Source organism: Globicephala melas, chromosome 18, assembly GCF_963455315.2.
Source record: "Globicephala melas chromosome 18, mGloMel1.2, whole genome shotgun sequence".
NCBI classification, from domain to species: domain Eukaryota; kingdom Metazoa; phylum Chordata; class Mammalia; order Artiodactyla; family Delphinidae; genus Globicephala; species Globicephala melas.
The window spans coordinates 67,084,465-67,102,930 of NC_083331.1; the positions used below are offsets into that span (position 1 = coordinate 67,084,465).

The 18,466-nt window shown below is 53.1% G+C and overlaps 1 protein-coding gene across 3 annotated transcripts in view; it reads right to left on the minus strand.

The window, feature by feature from the left end:
- Positions 1-18,466, minus strand: part of STK24 (serine/threonine kinase 24) — a 110,422-nt gene that overhangs the window by 4,298 nt on the left and 87,658 nt on the right. For 2 of the 3 annotated variants that reach the window (XM_030856862.2, XM_030856863.2), the window contains 7 exons: positions 16,852-16,960; positions 16,398-16,555; positions 9,124-9,309; positions 6,814-6,959; positions 4,933-5,062; positions 3,893-3,961; positions 1,278-1,414 (listed from right to left, as the gene is read on the minus strand). In XM_030856862.2, the coding sequence (XP_030712722.1) occupies positions 1,278-1,414; positions 3,893-3,961; positions 4,933-5,062; positions 6,814-6,959; positions 9,124-9,309; positions 16,398-16,555; positions 16,852-16,960 (935 nt within the window). The remainder of the gene's footprint in view (positions 1-1,277; positions 1,415-3,892; positions 3,962-4,932; positions 5,063-6,813; positions 6,960-9,123; positions 9,310-16,397; positions 16,556-16,851; positions 16,961-18,466) is intronic. The other variant, XM_060287787.1, reaches the window with a different exon arrangement.

Below are 18,466 nucleotides of genomic sequence, written 5' to 3' on the forward strand. Positions count from 1 at the left end.
GGAAGTACAATGTTAACCATAATGCAGACGGCAGGAGTTACACCTGTGTTATGTACGGTCACACCCGCCACAGTGGCTCCCAGCACCGACATCACAATAAGATGTGCCGTTTAAGTGTGAAACACACACTGACTGCAAAGACTCAGCCCTACAACGATGGTGAAAGACCTTTATACCAAAACAAGACTTTGGATGCAGTGGGTTAAGAAATAACACTATTAAAACCAACTTCACCCAAAAAAGCATACTGGAGTCCTTCAACTGCCTCCAAGTTCTCCAGCCTAAACGTGAGAGCAGGTTAGAAAGTTGGGATGTTTTCATGAGGGAGCCTGAGTTCTACAGAACAAACCTGAGGTTTTCTCTGATGTCCCACTTTAGAGGGACACTTCACAGGACAGCGGGCAGCCCCTTCATCACCACTTCCAAGTGGCAAAAGTGACCCTACATGCCCCAAACTTCTCCACCCGCCATCCAGCCGACATCTCAGAAAAGATCTGAGACGCTCCTGATTCCCATCAAGGAGCAGCCGTCCTTTAGAAAAAGCTCGCTTCCTGGACAACACACCTGGAAGGTGAATTTCAAAGCACTGATCTGCCTGGCATTTCGGGGAGAGAGAAAGGTTCGGGGGGTGTGCAGGAGAGCTCGGGTCACAGAGCTGCTGGATGGTTCACCTCCGCTCTCTCCAACACCCCCAGGTGACTGCACGTGTGCGACCTACCTCCTCCACAGGGAGGCTCCCCCAAACAAGCTTGAGGGACCGGGCAGGGGGACAGATCCGCAGCCCCACTTCCTCCTCACCCTGGAGCCCATTCCACCAGGGCCGCCGGCGGGGACAGGGCGTCCCCTGCAGGCTGCCGCGGACGGAGCGCCCAGCCACTACAACGAGGTTTCCGGCGCTGAGGCAGAGGCGAGGACCCACACAGCCCTCACATAGACCGCATCTGTGTCCGGTCTCACGGAACTCACCGAGCCCCCATCTCTGGTGTTTCTGGACACCTGGCTTTGAAGCATAAAACCAAACGGAGAGTCCGGGCTCAGGACTGCACTCCTCTGGCTGGTCACGAGGCTGCATCAGGAGAGCAGACCGGCACCCTGAAGTCATCCCATGCTTAGGCAGCAAGAGCCACCACCACGAAGCTCTGTGGTCCCTCCCCGAAGTGTCCAGGTTCACCTGGTTCGTTCGCACAGACTCCTCTAACTCAGGAGAACAGCCTTCTCTCCCTCGATTCTGCTTCCAGCCCCCGGCCCGGAAGGTACCAGGCACGGGTGGCACTCACCTCTGCAGCCGCTGCACGAGCTGGGCCACCATGGTGTCCGAGATGCCGGGGCAGGCCTCCTCCGCCAGGTAGATGGCCCCGCGCAGCTCCTCGATGGACCTCAGGTTGCCTCCACACGCCTGGCTCTTCTCCTTCAACTGAAAACACCAAAGTGAGGAACGGCGTGACTCACCCGAGCACGGGAAGCCACGTGCGTCTGTTTAAGGAGTGACACGACCCGACTGCCCCGGCCACAGGGTCAGCTCGGATCCCTCCCCTTCAGGAGGCTAAGAGCACCAGGCACAGGCCGGGCCTGAGCCCAACCCCAGTCTCTACCCTTCCCGGGAAGGAAACACACCAGCTTCTATGCACCTTTTCAGAATGTGATCGTGGCATCTGCTCCCTCTGCTTTCTTTTTCCATTTCCACCCTAGTCTTCCACCAGCAAAGCCATTTCCCGCCCACTTGGCTCTGGTGTGCGCCCCGAAGCTGTGGTGCGGGCCACGCACGCACAGCTCCCGCGGTAACCAGGCTGGTGTTGAGGCCTCCGGACAGACTGCCATTGTGGGCAGGGTGCTGCCGAAATACTCCATTTCATGTAAACAGGCAACAGCCCTAAGCCCCGGGAGGCTGATGTCCTCTCGGCACCTCTGCGCCCGCGGGAAACCACACCAGTCTGCAGGCAGCTCCCACAGTTTAAGGTCAACTCCCGTCTTTCCGGGATGCGCCCCGATACGCCAGGAGGAGGCGGAGCTGCTCGGCGCGCGACCCAGAGCCTCCAGCAGCTTCTCGGGCTGCTGGGACCACACGCCGCCACCCCGGCTTCAGGCTCACTCTACGTCCATGGCTTCTCCCCTCCCAGCTACAGGGACAGACAGAGGGACAGGACGGGCCTGGCGCTGAGGCGGGAGTGTCTGTGCCTGTTCCACTGTGTCAGTGACCGCAACGGTCAGCCTGGAGGTGGTGCTTCTGTCCATCTGGGAGCCCTGGCCCCTTAACGACTAAACACAACCGGACTTACAAGCCCCGAGTGGGCAGCCCGCCACCCGACCTCCCTCCCACTCCCCCACCCCACCCACCACCCCACCCGCTGCTGCCCGCGGCTGCCAGACGCGCCCCGTCACCACCACTGGAGGGAGCCCCTGGCCCATACTGAGGGACGTCCGGGAACGTGCTCATTTGTAACATGGGGAGACGCTCCTTAAGTAGCGAGATTGCGGAGTATTATGCAAATAATGCACACTGGACGCTCTGACCGTGAGGCTACCAAACATTAATAACAAAAACACACAGGAAAAGACGCCTGGGAGGTTGCCTTTAGGGCAGCTGAACAAAATCAAAACATTAGTACATTTAGGATTAGTTCACTAATTCTGGATAATGCCTTCAGAATGGATTTTTTTCATGTACCCAATAAGAAACAGACAGCTTCAGACAAATGAGAAAATCTATGCCCTTTTCCCCCGTTGCCCAACTATCCTAGTAAAATGCAGTCAGGGTTGCGGGAAAGCAGCGGAGTATCTGGAAAACCTGACGGGCCAACTGCCCGAAGAACCTACCAAAGAGCAAACAGGGTCCAACAGGCATCCCAGGCCAAGGCCGCAGGCAGAAAGCGACACAGAGGGGCCTCCGCCTGCCCTGTTGCTGTTCACTTTTCCACCTGAACCCAGAGTGTTCAGTGGTTTCAACCTGTCCCTTGGGCACACTGGTGAGACAGATCTGGGTCGGGGAAGGCCTGGGAGACTGAGGCCAGCCAGGAGCTCCGCCAAGGGGGAGGCACCGTGCGACTGGCGTTCAGGCCAAGCGGGGTACAGAGATGCGCCCATGGGTGGTACTTCCTTCCCACCCTGGGCCACCCACCTCAAGTCCAAGGTCCCCTGCTACAGCCTCCCTGGAGAGCTCTGGATCACCACCCAAACAGAAGGCACTAGGTGACTCACTGAACTACCTTAAAGGCAGCCTGAGCTAAGAAGGGGCACAAGAAAGTGACGGGAAGGGGTTATTTCCAACTTATCCTCCAATCAGCTACTAGCCAGGTGAACCACGTTCACCCTCATAAAACCCACCCTTGAAACACCTCCCAATGTTGTACGTATACACATACCTACAGGGGGCAGGGTCCCCTGAAAGGGCACAGGGAGGGGCCCATGTTTGCAGTGGCCGCTCGCCAGCAATCAGGGGCCCTGCTGGGTGAAGCCACTACTCTGGGGGCTCCACAGGAAACACGAGGACCCCAGGGAATCTGATGTCTCCTTAAAGTAAAAATCTGTTTTTCACATTGCCATACGTAAGTCTGTCGAGGCAAAGATGTTAGGCTGCACCCAACTAGGTTTTGTAGAAAACAGCACAACTGAAGTTAAAAATTGTCCCAGTAACATACGGACTGGGGCTGGGTTGCTGACATCCCACGTGTACGCTCCTGGCAGTGACACAGCGACAGTTCCCAGGAGGGGCTGGAAGACGGCCCCCGGGAAAGCAAGAGGCGTTCCTGGAAGGCAGGGGCCCGTCCATCCCAGCTGGCCTCCCAGAGCCAGCCAGTCTAACCCCCCAAATTTCACGGGCAACCCTGCCACAGACGGGGCAACTGCTCCCCCTTCTTCCCCTCGCACCTCCCCAAAAGTCAACTGGGCATCTTACCTCTGCAAACAGTGGAGAAATAATTGTAGATAAACACTGAGAGAAAGGCCTCTTTGGGATGTCTTTCATCTTGGGGGGCGGTGGGGGGGGAAAGAGTAATGAGAAATATTTAATACTCACATTTGCAATAATTCAGTGAACTTCAGATACACGTCTGCTGTAGCATCTGCAAAGGACTGTCCTACTGTGTTTTCACTGGACTACGGAGGGCTACAGATACCATGCCCGGTGGAGAGGCAGCAGAGCGCCAGGAAGCGGCACCCTGCGTGGACTCCGGCGATGCTGAATTGCACCGCTGAGCCACGTATGGAGAGGACCTGACTGATGAGGCCTGGGAATGGCATGCACGTCAGAGCTGGCTGCTGGAAGTGGCTGTCCTATGACGGTGCTGCCTTCTGTTTCTTCTGCAGCCTCTATCTGAGCACATAGTGACTCCCGTCTGCTTCTCAAAGCAGGATCTGTGGGGTCACCAGGGGATAGCCACTGGTCTGCACTTGCTGAAGAGAAACTACACCACTGTGCTTCAAAACGACCCTAAAACTACAGCTCTTCATTAACTTAAACAGGCACAAAACCAATTCATCAAAATTAAGTACATAGGTACCAAAAGCAATAGATTTATTTTTAAGATTCCTTAAACAAAACTCAATTCCCAAATTACAGGACCTTGATGAGTAACACCAATACGCAACACAGGCCTAGTCTCATCGAGAGAGCTGGAAAGTCGTTTCAAACACTAAACCCACCTCCCCGCTGCCCCGGGATGTGCAAGTGTCAGGAAATGCTGCTCTGGCGGCAGGGCTGCAGAGGGGCAATCAGCACCGCAGAGCGGACCAGAGTCCAGACTCGCGGGGCGGCCTCGCTGGGGAGTCAGACAGAACATCGTCTCCTGATCTGTCGATTCCCTGACAGCCAAATTCCACAACAGGCTGCACTGAGGGCCCACAAAGACCACGAAAACAGCAGGCTTCACACAAAAGCGACTCAAAAATGCTGCTGACTGATGCCAAGGGTTAGTCACTCTGCACGAGCAAACGTACCTTATTTCTTTCTAAATCCGACGGCTGCAGAGCTCCATTCTCAAGACTCTTTGGATCCTTCTCCCGGATCGTGAAGATCCAGTCCCCTGAGTCGCTGCCTCCGGATGCTTGGCCGTCTGTGTCCGTTTCCCTTAACACAGAAATGCAGGTGACCCCGTGAGTGAGGGCCAGCTCCACGGGGAGACCCCCCCATGCTCCATGCCTGCCTCCGGTCCTGTCCACTCCCCTCCAGGCCCTCCTGGGCTGCAGAAGCCGACCCTGCCTCCGACCTCACAAAGGAGACCCCGTGGGAACGCGGTTCCCATAGAGCTGCCGCACCCACACCGTCTCTCCCGTGTCTCTTCTCCTGGAGAACAGTCTCCACGGGCTCCGTCCCACCACACCTGAGCGCGCAGTCCTTCTGCTTGCTCAGCGCCGCCCCCTGCCTTCAGCCACAGGGCTTGGAGGCGTCACCTACACTCCACACTCCCACCTCCGTCTCTTACCTTCCACTCACTCCAAAATCTACCCGGCCGAGGCCCCCTGTCCCCTGCCCGCCTCTGGACCAGGAGCCGCTGTTCCCTCCTTATCATGCTGCCTGCAGGCTCAGCAGCAAATGCTACCACCGCTCACCCTCCTCCAGAGGCCCTGGACTCCTGGGGCCACACTGCGCCCAGATCTCCTCTGACCCAGCTTGCCCACAGGTTCTTCCTTCACGCTGGTGTCTCCCAGCATTAGGTCCTCGGCCTCTGGCCCTTCTCCACAAGTGGGTTCTCAGGGCTCCAGTGACCGTTCAGAATGGTGGCTCTAAACCCATACTGTCTGCCTAGATATCCCGCCTCAACACCACATCTCGACGCTGCTCTAAACTGGACACATCCTACTGGACGTCTGAACGTGTCCCACATCAAACCCAGCTTCCTGTGCCCTGGCCTCCCCAGACCAGCCTCTTCTCCAGTGCTGTCTTCTCAGTGGACCCGTGACACTGCTGAAGCCGGACCGTCCCCACCTGCGGTACCCAGACCCACGGTAAACGTCTGGACTCTCCCCGCCCGTCTCTTCAGCCCCATGCCCACCACCCTCACGGCTCAACATCAAGACCTCAGCGACGTCCTAGTCTGTGGTTCTCCCCCCTGACTCTGCAATGGAATCACATGGGAACCTTGAAAAATATTCTGGGTCTCATGCCACTGGCCTGGCACGTGGACCTGGGCCGTGGGTCAGCTCGAACTTCTGGCCGAGGTATGAAGGGGCGCAGGCGAGGATCTGACTTGCAGCACCTCCACTCCTGAACCCCCTTCACGGCTTCCCTCTTCCTTCACGCCAGAGCAGTCGGTCCCGCTCTCCCCACCTCTACAGACCCAAGCGGCTCCCAGACCTAATTCATCTCTTTAGCTAATGGATTTCCTAGATGCTTAGCTTGACACCAGTTTATAGTAACTTCCTGGCACAGAGCTTTTACGACGCCAGGCACACCAGAACACAACACAGGATCACTAATACCCTCATGTATACCTTTCTAGAAATATATGTAAAGCCATTTCACCTGATCAGTAGCATTTTAAAAGCAGGAGGTATAACGAAAGAAGAAGAAACCAGGTCTAGTTCTTTACGCACAGCTCTGTCACAGATTTTACTCAGAGAAACTCCACTGGCAACGAAAAGAGACTCAAAGACTCCCAAATATAGTCCCATACTAACACAAGAAGCACCATCAGCCTGGATTTTTTTTTTTTAAAAAAGAAAAAAGAAAAGAAAAAGGAAACCCAAAACCCACCCCAACCAAGAGATGAGAATGAACAGGCCCACATCCAGTACGGCATGGGGCTCAGACACGGCCTGGGGCTGGGGACACACCCCCGGTCACGGACGTCCCGCAGGACTCAGGCCGCGTGGACTTACGTGTCCGAGTCTTCGGAGCTGGAGTCTTCGTGGCTCTGTTCGGCCTTCCACCTCTTGTACCTGTCGATGAGCTCAGTCAGGTAGGATGTTTTCTTTGCATTGCGGATTATGAACTTGTGCTTCAGTAACTCCTTAGCGGTGGGTCTCTGGAAAACAAACCAAACGAAGCAGAGAGAAAAGGCATGAGGTCAAGTTCTCTACATTCTACTTGACTCCACCCCAAAGGACAGACTTCTGCCTCAAAACGCCCAGCAACCAAGCTGACACGTAAAGACAGAGTCCTGCTTCAAAGCTGTTTCCTTTAAGACCGAGTCAAAGAAGGTCATTTGGCTCCTGTGGGGGGGATCCCGTTCACAGTGTGGACAAGGTATCCAGTATCTAATGGGGTCCTTAACATTCTGGAGGTAACCATCTGATGAAAGCAGGAACCCCCTCCCCAGAAAAATGCATTTACAAAGAAAATGTTGCAGAGCATTTCACAGATCATCATTCAATCATCGTTGCTAACGCTGGCAAGAGAGAAAACATGTTCTGTATCACCTGGCTAACTTTCTATCTTACTGCTTGGCTCTATCCTCCCAAACAATAAGGTAAATGTTAATTGAAATCCAACTGGAAGAAAGCCAGGAGATACCCGTTCCTTGGACGCTGAAAGGGTACCCACGTTCTCTTAGTCATCAGCCTTCCCAATTCAGAAATGCTGGTCTCCCAGGTCTGCCTTTTCCCTTGTGATCGGGGTGAGGACTTCATCCAGGCTCTGGGCTCAGCACGGCCAGTGAACTCGGCCACTCGCTTTGCCCTTGAGAGTGGCAAACCCAACTATAGGGAGTATGCTTCCCAAGAAAACCACACAGCCCAAACGGGAGCGGCCGGCGGGAACACACAAATCACGCGAGTCAGACCGTGTCCCCACTTGCTCTGAATTACTAAAGCTTCCTAAACAAGAGCCAGGCTCGCTTCTCAAACGCAAGCCTGCGCAAAACCTGGGTTTTTCAGGCATTTCTCAGTCCCTGTCCACGTGTCTAATTCCGAGCATCGCATCCTCTCCTCAGGGCGTCTGGGCTAGAGGTCGGGGTGGAGATGTGTGCACTGGGCCAGCAAGCCGACACCACAAACACGCTTGTCATGGGAAGATGTGCAGGCACGTGGGTGTGTGTTCTCGGGGCTCGGAACAGACTCCTGATAACAGCGTCCCGAGCCCCACGGACACAAAGAACAGCAGCCCGCCCGGCACGATGAGTGGTGTACTCTGCATCCCCTGGAGGTTCTTAGAAAACGCTGCATTCCTCATTGAATTCCATTACCAAAACTGGTATCACATTAGAAAAGCATGGTGCTCTTGTAAAACTAACCACATATTTTTAGATAAGGGTCCGTAAGAAGGTGGGGGGCGGGTGTGGGGTGGGGGGGTTGGTTCAGAAGTTTCAGCCTGACCTTCGGCTAACCCTGCTGGAAAACTCAGAAACAAAACAAGGACGTGTGGTGCTCCATGCAACCCCAGACACATAGACAACATTTTTTTTTTTTTTTGCCGTACGCAGGCCTCTCACTGTTGTGGCCTCTCCCGTTGCGGAGCACAGGCTCCGGATGCGCAGGCTCAGCGGCCATGGCTCACGGGCCCAGCCACTCCGCGGCATGTGGGATCTTCCCGGACCGGGGCACGAACCCGTGTCCCCTGCATCGGCAGGCGGACTCTCAACCACTGCACCACCAGGGAAGCCCAGACAACTTTTTTTAAAAAGCCCTAATTCAGAGAGAAAACTAGGCTAAAGCCATGCTGCCATCACTGCCACATGGCTCTCCCAGAGTCAACTCAACAGCAAAGACAGTAAGAAGGAAAAGGGGAAAGCAAGGTGGGCGTACATTTCTATCTCATTCCTCTTTTCCTTCCTGACACATGCCCAGAAGAAACTGAAAACATTTACTTTAAATACCTATTAGCCACTGTTTTTCAGGCCAGACTTTGCAGTTACTAAAACGGCTAAATAGCCTGACCCTCCACTATAAATATTAAAAATGGATGATTCCACATATAATATTAAGGAGAACAGTCTTCAAGTTCAATGAGGTATGAGATACTAGAAAATCTGAAAGAAAATAAGTAGATTTTTCATCCTTAAAAGATAAAATAACAATAAAAAACGAATTTGCAATTCAAAGCAATTAATCACACCCATTTAGAAAAAGAAAAATAAATGAAATCACGAAGACAGCTGATAATAGTGATTAAAGAAAAATGCCAAGTAAGATGTATCCTGACCAATCAGGCCCCAGAGGAGGAGACGCCCGTTCTGATCTCAAAATACTCACAAAGCTCGGCTCCTTATTCAAACAGGCCTCCACAAACTCCTTGAGGGGTTTGCTGTAGTTTCCTTCCAGCGTCGGGGGGTTGTTCTTTGGAATGAGGAATAAAACCTTCATGGGATGCAGCTCGGAATGCGGAGGCTCCCCCTTGGCAAGCTCGATCGCCGTTATGCCCAGGGACCAGATGTCTGCCTGCAACAGCAAAGCGTTCAAAGAGACGTACTTCAGAGGAAAAGCATCTCAACGTGCTTCTAAGGTTTTGAAAAGGATACTCATTCTTGACTCAAAATAAGAAACGATATGCCTTTGGTATCATTTCAAAATAGGCAACACCCAGGCGAAAAGCTAACGCACAGAACATCTTCTGCCTCGACATGGAAGACGGCTCTTAATGATTTCTCCTCTTGCCTTTGCTGCTGGAGGTGGGAGACATCCCACGCTCATTTAGGTCCCCGAGTCAAGGGAACAGGGAACCCGAGGTGAGCGGGGAGGGCGTGTCCGGGGGCCAAAGCGTGTTTGCGAACCACCCTGTCCAGCGATGCTCAGAAGCCGGGCCTCGGACGGGGTTCAAGGCCAGCTCTCCAGCTGGTCCTGCGACCTGAGACAGAACACCCCACCTGTGGCGCCCAGCTCCCTCCTCTGTAAACTGGGACGAACGCTAAGGGTGGTCGTGCAAGATGCGTCACGTGACACCCAGGACTTAGCGAGGATGCCCACACACCCACAGAGGTAGAGGACATCAACCTGAGGCATCCCCACATGCCCATCACAGGGTTTAAGAGTGAACAATCCGCCACACAGGCTGTTTTATCGCCGTTACAGCTTAAAGTAAATCACAGGTGTCATGACTTTTTTCAGTTTGCCAACGAGTACTTCAGTTTGCCAACGTAGGGGCTTTTAGCAACACCTAAAATTAACAATAATTACCCAATATCATGTACTAATTAAATTTTCTCAACTGTTCAAAACAAGTCTTCTCACGGTCTGGTCTATCCGAATCAGGATCCAAGCAAGGCCCATGTGTTGCTCTGACTGGTAGGTCAGCTAAGGCTCTTCTAATCTAGAACTGTCCACTCCCAGTCTCCCCAGTGCCACTGGCCTAAGGGAGAAAGAGGCCCCAAATTCCAGATTCCTCTGGCTCCTTCCTGCTGCCATGCATGCATTCTTCCGGTTCCTCACTTCCGGTTGAGTGACAGGTCAGTTACATCTAGAGCCTCGGTCATGTTCATTGTCGGCAAGAATGAGGCGCCGAGCAGGGCAGCTGCTGTCCAGCTGCCCAACCCTCCTGCCCGGCCCAGGCTGTGGCCACACCTGCTCAGTGCACATGAATGGGTTCCCTGACCGTGTGCTGGGAATGAGAAGCGCTCTGGTTCGCAGGCTTTCTCACAAGCCGAAACCAAGCCACAGCAAAGAAGACAGAAGCCGAAAGTGAAGCGGGACCCCACAGGCAGGCAAAGAACGGGGCGAGGGGCACGGCCTCCTGCACTCGGCCTACACGACCTCCCTGCTCCTGTCACAGCACCGCAAAGCCATCCTACTTCCAGGCAATTACGTCAGAACCTAACACATCCCTCACTCCCAACTCCACGGCAGGGAAACGGAAAGGCTGGAACGCTGAGCAGGTTGCCCCAGGACCCAGACGTTCCCAACCTTTAACAACCTAGAGAGCGCTCACCTGCCACGTTCCCACAATCCTAGGACGTACGAGAAGTCCTAGCAACAATCTCCCCTGGGCAGCGGTTGGTGGGGACGATGCCCAGCACACCTTCTACTTCCTTCTGTTCCAGTGAAGGCGGGAATCACAGACGGCAAGCCTTGTAAACTCTTTGCACTGTTTGTACTAAAGGGATGAATCTGGAAGATCCAGTATCGGGAGTAATGTTCCTACCTTCCTTTCCTCTGCTTTACTTTACACGTGCTCTACCTTAAAAATCAGCAGAGGTGTGATGTGTTCCAGGGTCCGACCCCCAGGAGGAGGAAGCTGGGTGCAGTGAGCATCTGTAACCGTGGCGGCCGCAGGAGGACAGGAGGAAGGGCACAGGTACAAGGAGAAAGGGCGAGTTGCAAGAACAGAGGCAAAAATGACGAGTACACGACTCCTATACGGTCGCGATTCCTTTCTCAAGTCTGTGCAACTCCGCAGCTGCCTGCCTCTCTTGGATTTCATTCAACGGCTACTGTTTGCTAAGCCTGCCACTCGACAACAACCTGGCTTACGGCCATGTAGATAAGAGATGATCCCTGAGGGATGCACCTCCAGACCCCCCAGCGTCCCGTAATCACTTCAATACACTCTGTTTCTGGAAAGCCCAGCCGATGATGGTGTCCGCTAGCAGCCTATCACGGGAAACGAGCCTGTGCTCATTTCCTTCAGAGACCTGAGGGCTTGCTATCAGGCTCCGGGCCGGACAACTGACAGGCAGCAAGAATTCAAGGACCTGCACCTGCTTCCTGTCTGACAATACAGACCAACTGAAGTCGACCGATGTATAACAGCCTTCCCAGCCCCACCCATAACGCGCCTCCCAGGTCTTCAGGGAAGAGGCACAGGCACTGCTCTCACCTTCTTCCCCTGGGAGGGTCACCAGTAGAGCCACATCAAGACAAGACGTGTGTCACTCCCCCAGGCAGCCAGGCCAGGAGCCCGAGCCTCGGCCCGGCCCGCCCCCCTGAACTTCTCTTTGGATCCTCCTAAATCAGCCAGGTGCCAGGCGTGCCGCTCTCGACCTCCCGGTGCCCTGGGTCCCCTTCCTGCCCCTGGCTTAGTGCAGGGCTGTCCTCCGTCCCTGGGACTTCTGTGGGGGGCTCCCGAGAGGCCTTCCTGCCTGCAGCCTCCCTCTGTAGACGTCTCACATCCTGCTGATGAATTTGGAAACCTCGACTGGCACTGGAATAAACGGCAAGCGATTCGGCATCATGTAGCAAAACCCATAAAAATATCCACCCTCGTTGAAAGCAATTCATTCCGCTTCTAGGAATCTACCCTAAATAAATTTTATATTTAGAAAACGGTAAAGGCTGCCCAAAATATTCAACAGCAGCATTACTTATGCTAAAGCTCAGAATGACTGCGTGGCTACGGCACATTAACTTCCTGAAGTATCAAGTACTCAACAACGATGCTGACACACAGATTCAATTGTACTTACGATATGCTATCACTTCATCTACAAGATATGGCATCAGATTTAGAACATGTGTCTGGATTTTAAAATAAAAGTTATGTGGGAAAGGTCAGTCATTTTCCAAAGCAATTGAGGTGTAAGAAGAGAACTGTTTTACCACCATGTGGGAAAGATAGGAAATTTAGCTACTAAGAGAAAACAAACAGAGGTTTTCACTATGAGCCTCAGTCCAAAGTTACAAAGGCAGGTGCCCTGAACTGCAGATATTTCTCTGTGAACAGATTTTTTTTCTCCGTATGTGGTTAGTTCTGGATAGAATTCCCCTAAAAGGGACAACACAGAATTATCTGCTACCGATGAGCAACAGGGGTGAGGGGATGCGAGTGGGGTGCTACCAGGATACAACAACTCTCCAAATCCTTGCAGTACCAAGTTAAGTAAAAGTACGCTGCCTACATCTCTGCAGTCAAAATACAATGTAAGTGGCATAAAAAATTTATGTATACCAGATATTGTACAAAGAACTGCAAGAGGGGGACGTCCCTGGCAGCCCAGTGGTCGGGACTCTGCGCTTCCACTGCAGGGGGCATGGGTTCAATCCCTGGTTGGGGAACTAAGATCCTGCATGCTGCGCAGCGTGGCCAAAAAAAAAAGAAAAAAGAACCACAAGAGGAAGAGGGAAAAAAACATGGAGAACCCCAAGTAACAGTTACAACTAGTCAAAAACATACCTCATGGATTTAATAGAAACTATTTGCTTAATTAGAGGCAATATTTAGGAACACATTAGTAAGTGGCATCTAGAGGTATAAAACCATTTATGAGCAACTCCATAGCAATACACGGCCCAACCATCACTTCATGCTAGGATAAAACCTGTCATGAGTCCCCAAGCTGGATGCTTTTCCCACTCACATCCTTCCCCCACCTCCAGGGCGCATTAGCCAGGAGGTGGGTAATTCCTGGTCCTGAAGACAGACCAGGGGAGTCCATGGGCTGGCATCGGGAAAGGAGGGCCAGTCACGTGCCAGTGGGCAGGCTAGCCTTTCAGATTCCAACTGACGGCCAATCCCACTGTGTTTCCACTCATCTTTTTTTTTTCCATCAACACACCACTGTTTCCATCTTTCACCATGGTTAGACTGCAAACAGTTATTTCAGACATGACTGGACACCAAAATAACTTAGCTTGTGCTTGGGTACTAGGCCTACAGATGCTTTTCTTTTCATCTCATTTTTTCCGGTACTTTCCAGATTAAAGACTATGTGCTCCTTTTGAGACCAAAAAAAGGGAAAGTTATTTACAGGAGAATACTGACACTGGCCCCTCAGCCTCTACGGGAGTCGTTTAGTTAACAGGAAGTCTACCACGTTCTTCTCCTCAACCTACAATTCCAGCGCCAATGGCTCTCCTCTCCCCCAGTGGGCTTGGTCTGAATGTCCTTCCCTCGTCTCGGAAGGGCTGAAAAGCCTGCGTCTGTGAAGCCCTCCCCAGATCACTCCGACCTCCTCTCAGCACCCCTGCACCCCGTTCCCTGTCAGAGCGCCCGACATGCAGTGTCGCACTTGCTCACTGAAGACGTAAATCTTCAGCACAGCGCTGGGCTCAGCTACGGCAAGGACAGAAGGGATGAGTACAGAGAAGGGGACAAGGCTCTCACCCAAGTCTCCAATCCATCCACTAACACACCATCCTAATATCCTTACAAAGGAAGGGGAAAAAGATGGAGGTTCTTCGCCGAAGACCCCGGCTCCATCGTTGATCCCACAGGCTTCCCGGGGGGCAGAGCAGAGCTCACTCCTGTGGCCCCATCTCCACAGTCTGGGGACTCCTTACACTAAGCCACCCCAAGTCCCCTTAAAAATAATATGCCTCTTAAGGCATATGGGCCAACACGACTTAGACATGCTGTGCTCAGCTCAAGAGCTGAGGTCGGCATCTTCAGCCCTGGCAAACGACAAGGGGCCAAATGCACGGGTCCCAGAGACGACTGTGTCAAGCAGGGCTCTAGACGCACACACGAGACTTAAGGCCAGCACCCCCTTCAGTTCAGGGACGCGAGGATGCTGGTGAGGCAGGTACAGTCCATCCTCACCCCAACCCCACCTGCCTTTGAGAATCAGCACGTGTGCCCCAACATGGAACTGCCGAGAGCACCCTGCTTCCCCAGGGCCCCCGGGGCTGCAAGCTCTCGAGCTGTCACGCGGAGACTAGTGGGGACACTGGCCAGACAGACACGCAAGGACAGACGGGGGGACTGGAAAGAGGCCGAGTGTGTGTACCGGCAGAGCAGACGTGCCCGTCAAAGAGCGTAACCGCCCCGCCAGACGAGCCTCAGACGGGGGCAATCACTGGAAACGGGTCTTTCGTCAGGCACTGCTCCAGACAAGAGCGGCCAGCCCAGGGGCACATGCCCCCACCCTCAGGCCCCGGCCTCTGGCAGCCTTTCCTGACAGACCTCAGGACTCAGGTCCTGAGCCTTATCTGCACTTCCCACACCTCCTGCGTCAACAAACCTGGGAAGAGAATTTCACAGACATCTTCACAATGAGTTCCAGCTAAGAGCTGTTGGGTCTGATCCAAGCAAACGGAAGGACTGGCTTTTGCCATAAGCCAGAGGAAAGGGTAAGGGAGGTAAGGGTTTGCACGAAACGTGACGCGCTTTCTTAAGCTCCCCAGCCAAGCGTGCATTCCCTGTAAGTCTGCGACAGTGTCTTTTCATCTGCCTAAAAAACACCACAGCATCTACTGATCACACAGGAGCATTCTGATCTCGACAGCTCCAGGGAAAAGGTGACAAAGCGTCACGATGCCGTGGGATCGCTACGGTGCCGAGGCCACCTTCAGCAAACACCCAGAGAGGCCCTGCCCAGGAAGAAAGGCGGGGGAGGAAGGTCTCAGGCAGCCCGGACAATTCTTGAAGAAGCGTCAGGTGAGCCGTGGTGAGCAACACTGAAAAGGCAAGATCTGAATCCTGAGTCACGGGGGCCACGGTTGACCAGCTCACTGACCAGAAAGGAAAAGAAGAGAAGAATCAGCGGGGTGTAATCAGATGAGTTAAGAGACTTGGATTCTGGCCCCAGCCCTGCCAAAATCTAGACCTGAGAACTTTGATAAATGGGCCTCAGCTTAAAAAAAAGAGAAGGAACTGAACACCTAAGTTCCTGTTGAGTCTTCCAACGATACGACCCCAGGAAAAGGGACAACAGCAAAAGCTGCTGCTGACATCAGAAGTAGCTATGGCGGTAAACCCACCCCAGGGCCAAGGCGCCCACAGGCAACAGACACACCAGAGACTAGACAGCTCTGCTACCTTGAGGGCTGAAAACCTAATCGTCACTTACTGGCCATTGGCTACCAAGGCCACGAGGACGCCTATGGGAGTCACGGCCACCATTACAACTCAACAGTGAGAGGGCCGGGTCCACCTCTGCCGCGATGGACACGCACCCCAGCAACTTCCAGCACCAACGCAACAGCTCACCACACCGAGCTTAGGTCCCCAGGAAAAGCCACCCTTACGCTCCGTGTGCAATGCTTCACAAGGTGGGGATCTGCCAGGTACTGAGAAGAGTTCCACTTAAAGAGAAGAAATGGTGTTTGCCATGTCAGTGTATCTGAGTTAAATATTTGTTTGCCTAGAAATACCGGTTTAGAGAAGCCTATTCTCTGTGGCCCACGTGGAGATCTCACTGCATTCAGGCGACCGAGACAGAGCCGGTGTGGGACGCGAGAGTGAAATGAGGTCTAGGAGGCGGGGGTTCTGGGCTTTTTGAGTCTATATTAAACAGTTTTAGAAAGCTGAAGGGCAACGGGGAAGAAAGAAGACAGGAAAAACTGGGAGAGTGCATCATATGACGGGTAAAAGAGGCTGGAAAAGGGAATCACGATTTTGCCTCTTGTTGCTAAGGAGCGTCTGAGGACACGATCCCAGCAGGGGGGCATCTAAAGGCGAGGACAGGAGGGTGTGCAGCAGCCCGGAGAGCACTCTTCTGCCCAGGTGCTGGCCTTCCAGTTCTGTGCACTCTCCGTTTCTCCTGTGGGATCCTTTCTGCCCTTGCCCCTTCAATAGGGTTCAGAGTTCTGTCCAAGGCCCTCTGCCCTCCCCCACTCCTCAGGCTCCTCTGGCCCGCCAGCCAAGGCGCCGCCCTCACCTTTGAGTCGTAGGCCGACTGCTTGATGACTTCAGGCGCCATCCAAAAAGGGGTGCCCACGAAGGTGTTTCTCTTTATCTGGGTGTCTGTCAGCTGGCCCGCCACTCCAAAGTCCGCCAGCTTCACCTCTCCGTGTTCAGAGAGCAGGACGTTGGCAGCTGTAAAACAGAACCAAAGACGTCTCCTGCCGTCATCTGCTGGAGAGTTCCGCCCGCTACCATCTGGGACCAGGCACACGCGTGCCCCAGCACCATCACGTGCCCGACAAGAACAGGGACCAGGGCTGTGCTTCTGGTGAGACCCCCTCGTGGCCCGGCCCACCTACCCAGGCACGTCGAAGGCATACCCACAGGACAACGTCCCTTGAGAAGAGAAGCACGGTTCAAACTCTACAGCTTACACTCCTTCCTCACCTTGGGTATTTCAAAGGAATATAAACAAGAGGTTTTCTCACCTTTAATATCTCTATGAATTTTCTTCTCCGAATGCAAATAATCAAGTCCTTTCAGTATTTCTCTTAATATAGTAGCAATCTGGGTTTCATCTAAAGGGCCAGGTTCTAACTAACAAGAAAAAACAAGATTAAAGTTACTTAAATGATTAGATGAAAAAGTGTGAGATGACAGAACAGCCAATGTTAAATGGACGAGAATAATCAAACCTGAAATCTTCTTCACTCCCAAACAGAATTAAAACCTAATTACAAGCCCCTTTTAAAAAACTCCACAGAGAACCGGGGAACGTGACTTTGCTGGATGAGCAAAGCTGGCTAAGAATCGAAGCCGGGCCAGTGAGAAAGGCCGCGGTCAGCCTGCCACGCCTGCCGGCTGAGCTGGGACGGATGACAGTCCAGAAAGCAAAAGCCCAGCGCCTCGCAGTGCTTGCCAGGGAGGGGGCAGAGCAGCCTGGCTCTGTCCTAGCAGAGGTGACCGTTATCGCAACACAAGGGGTCAAGAAGAGAAGGCCCGGGGGCTGGCTGCTTTCTGAGGCCACCCCAGCACCGGAAGTTCTTACATCTGAATTGTAAAACTTGGGGGAAGAGAGCGGAAAAGAGCTCAATCCCTCATGACTGAATTTTTTTATGTGATATAATATATATACACACGTATGTTATGTAATAAAAACATTAGTTAGTATATTACCCCAAATGACATAATAATTGCCTGAGGATAAATATTTCAAGGAAACTCGAAGGAATTGACACTGACTCCTCACTGCTGTTAGTTATACAAAGATGTAAGGCAGACAAGTCAGGTACACACATACCCACTAAAAGAAAGAAACTCAGACAAGTTCTAGAGCTCAGTTCAAACTGGACAGTAAGCCTACCATCACCTGTACAGCAGGGAACTCAACCACCACCAATCGCATAACTACCTCAGCAAAACCACCTAACACTCCACCCAAAGAACAAACAGTGGAAGCGTCAGAGAAAGGGGCAGAATTCTAACAATATAACTTTTCATCTGAATGATGATGTTCGGTATTACGTTTTCAGACTTGACAGTGAATTCCACCATAACCCAAATTCACACACGTAAGTCAACGGGACGACACAATTCCACGATGCTCACCGAGTAGGTGTGAAAGAGACAGATTTGCTTTAAACCAAAGGGAATGGAAACCAAGACACGCCTTCTGAGGTAGCGTTCCGACGGACACGTCCATTTTCTCGGACAGACAAGTCCTGCTGTCTCAGGGCCTTCAGTGGGATGGTGGTGGTGGAACAGCTGATCGTTTCTGGGCCCAGGTTGGGGCACAGAGAACCCCCTTCTCACTTCATAACAGCACAATTGCAGCTGCCCCGCTTTCTGGTCCATCCAGCGAGCTGGTCACAGGCCCAACCTGACCTATGAAAATCCACGAAGCCCGGGAGGAAGGGGGTGTTTCTCGAAGTCGGGGCCACCTCTCTGGGACTCTGGCCCGTCTGGCAGTGGCGCCCCCGTGCTCAAGCCACTTTCTCACACTCAGAACCCGGGTGGAAGGGAGGCTCCTTGCTTTTTGTTTCACGGTGTGCTACAGACGCAGAGAAGTCACACTGACAGGTAACTAGTCCCCCAGGAAGTCCT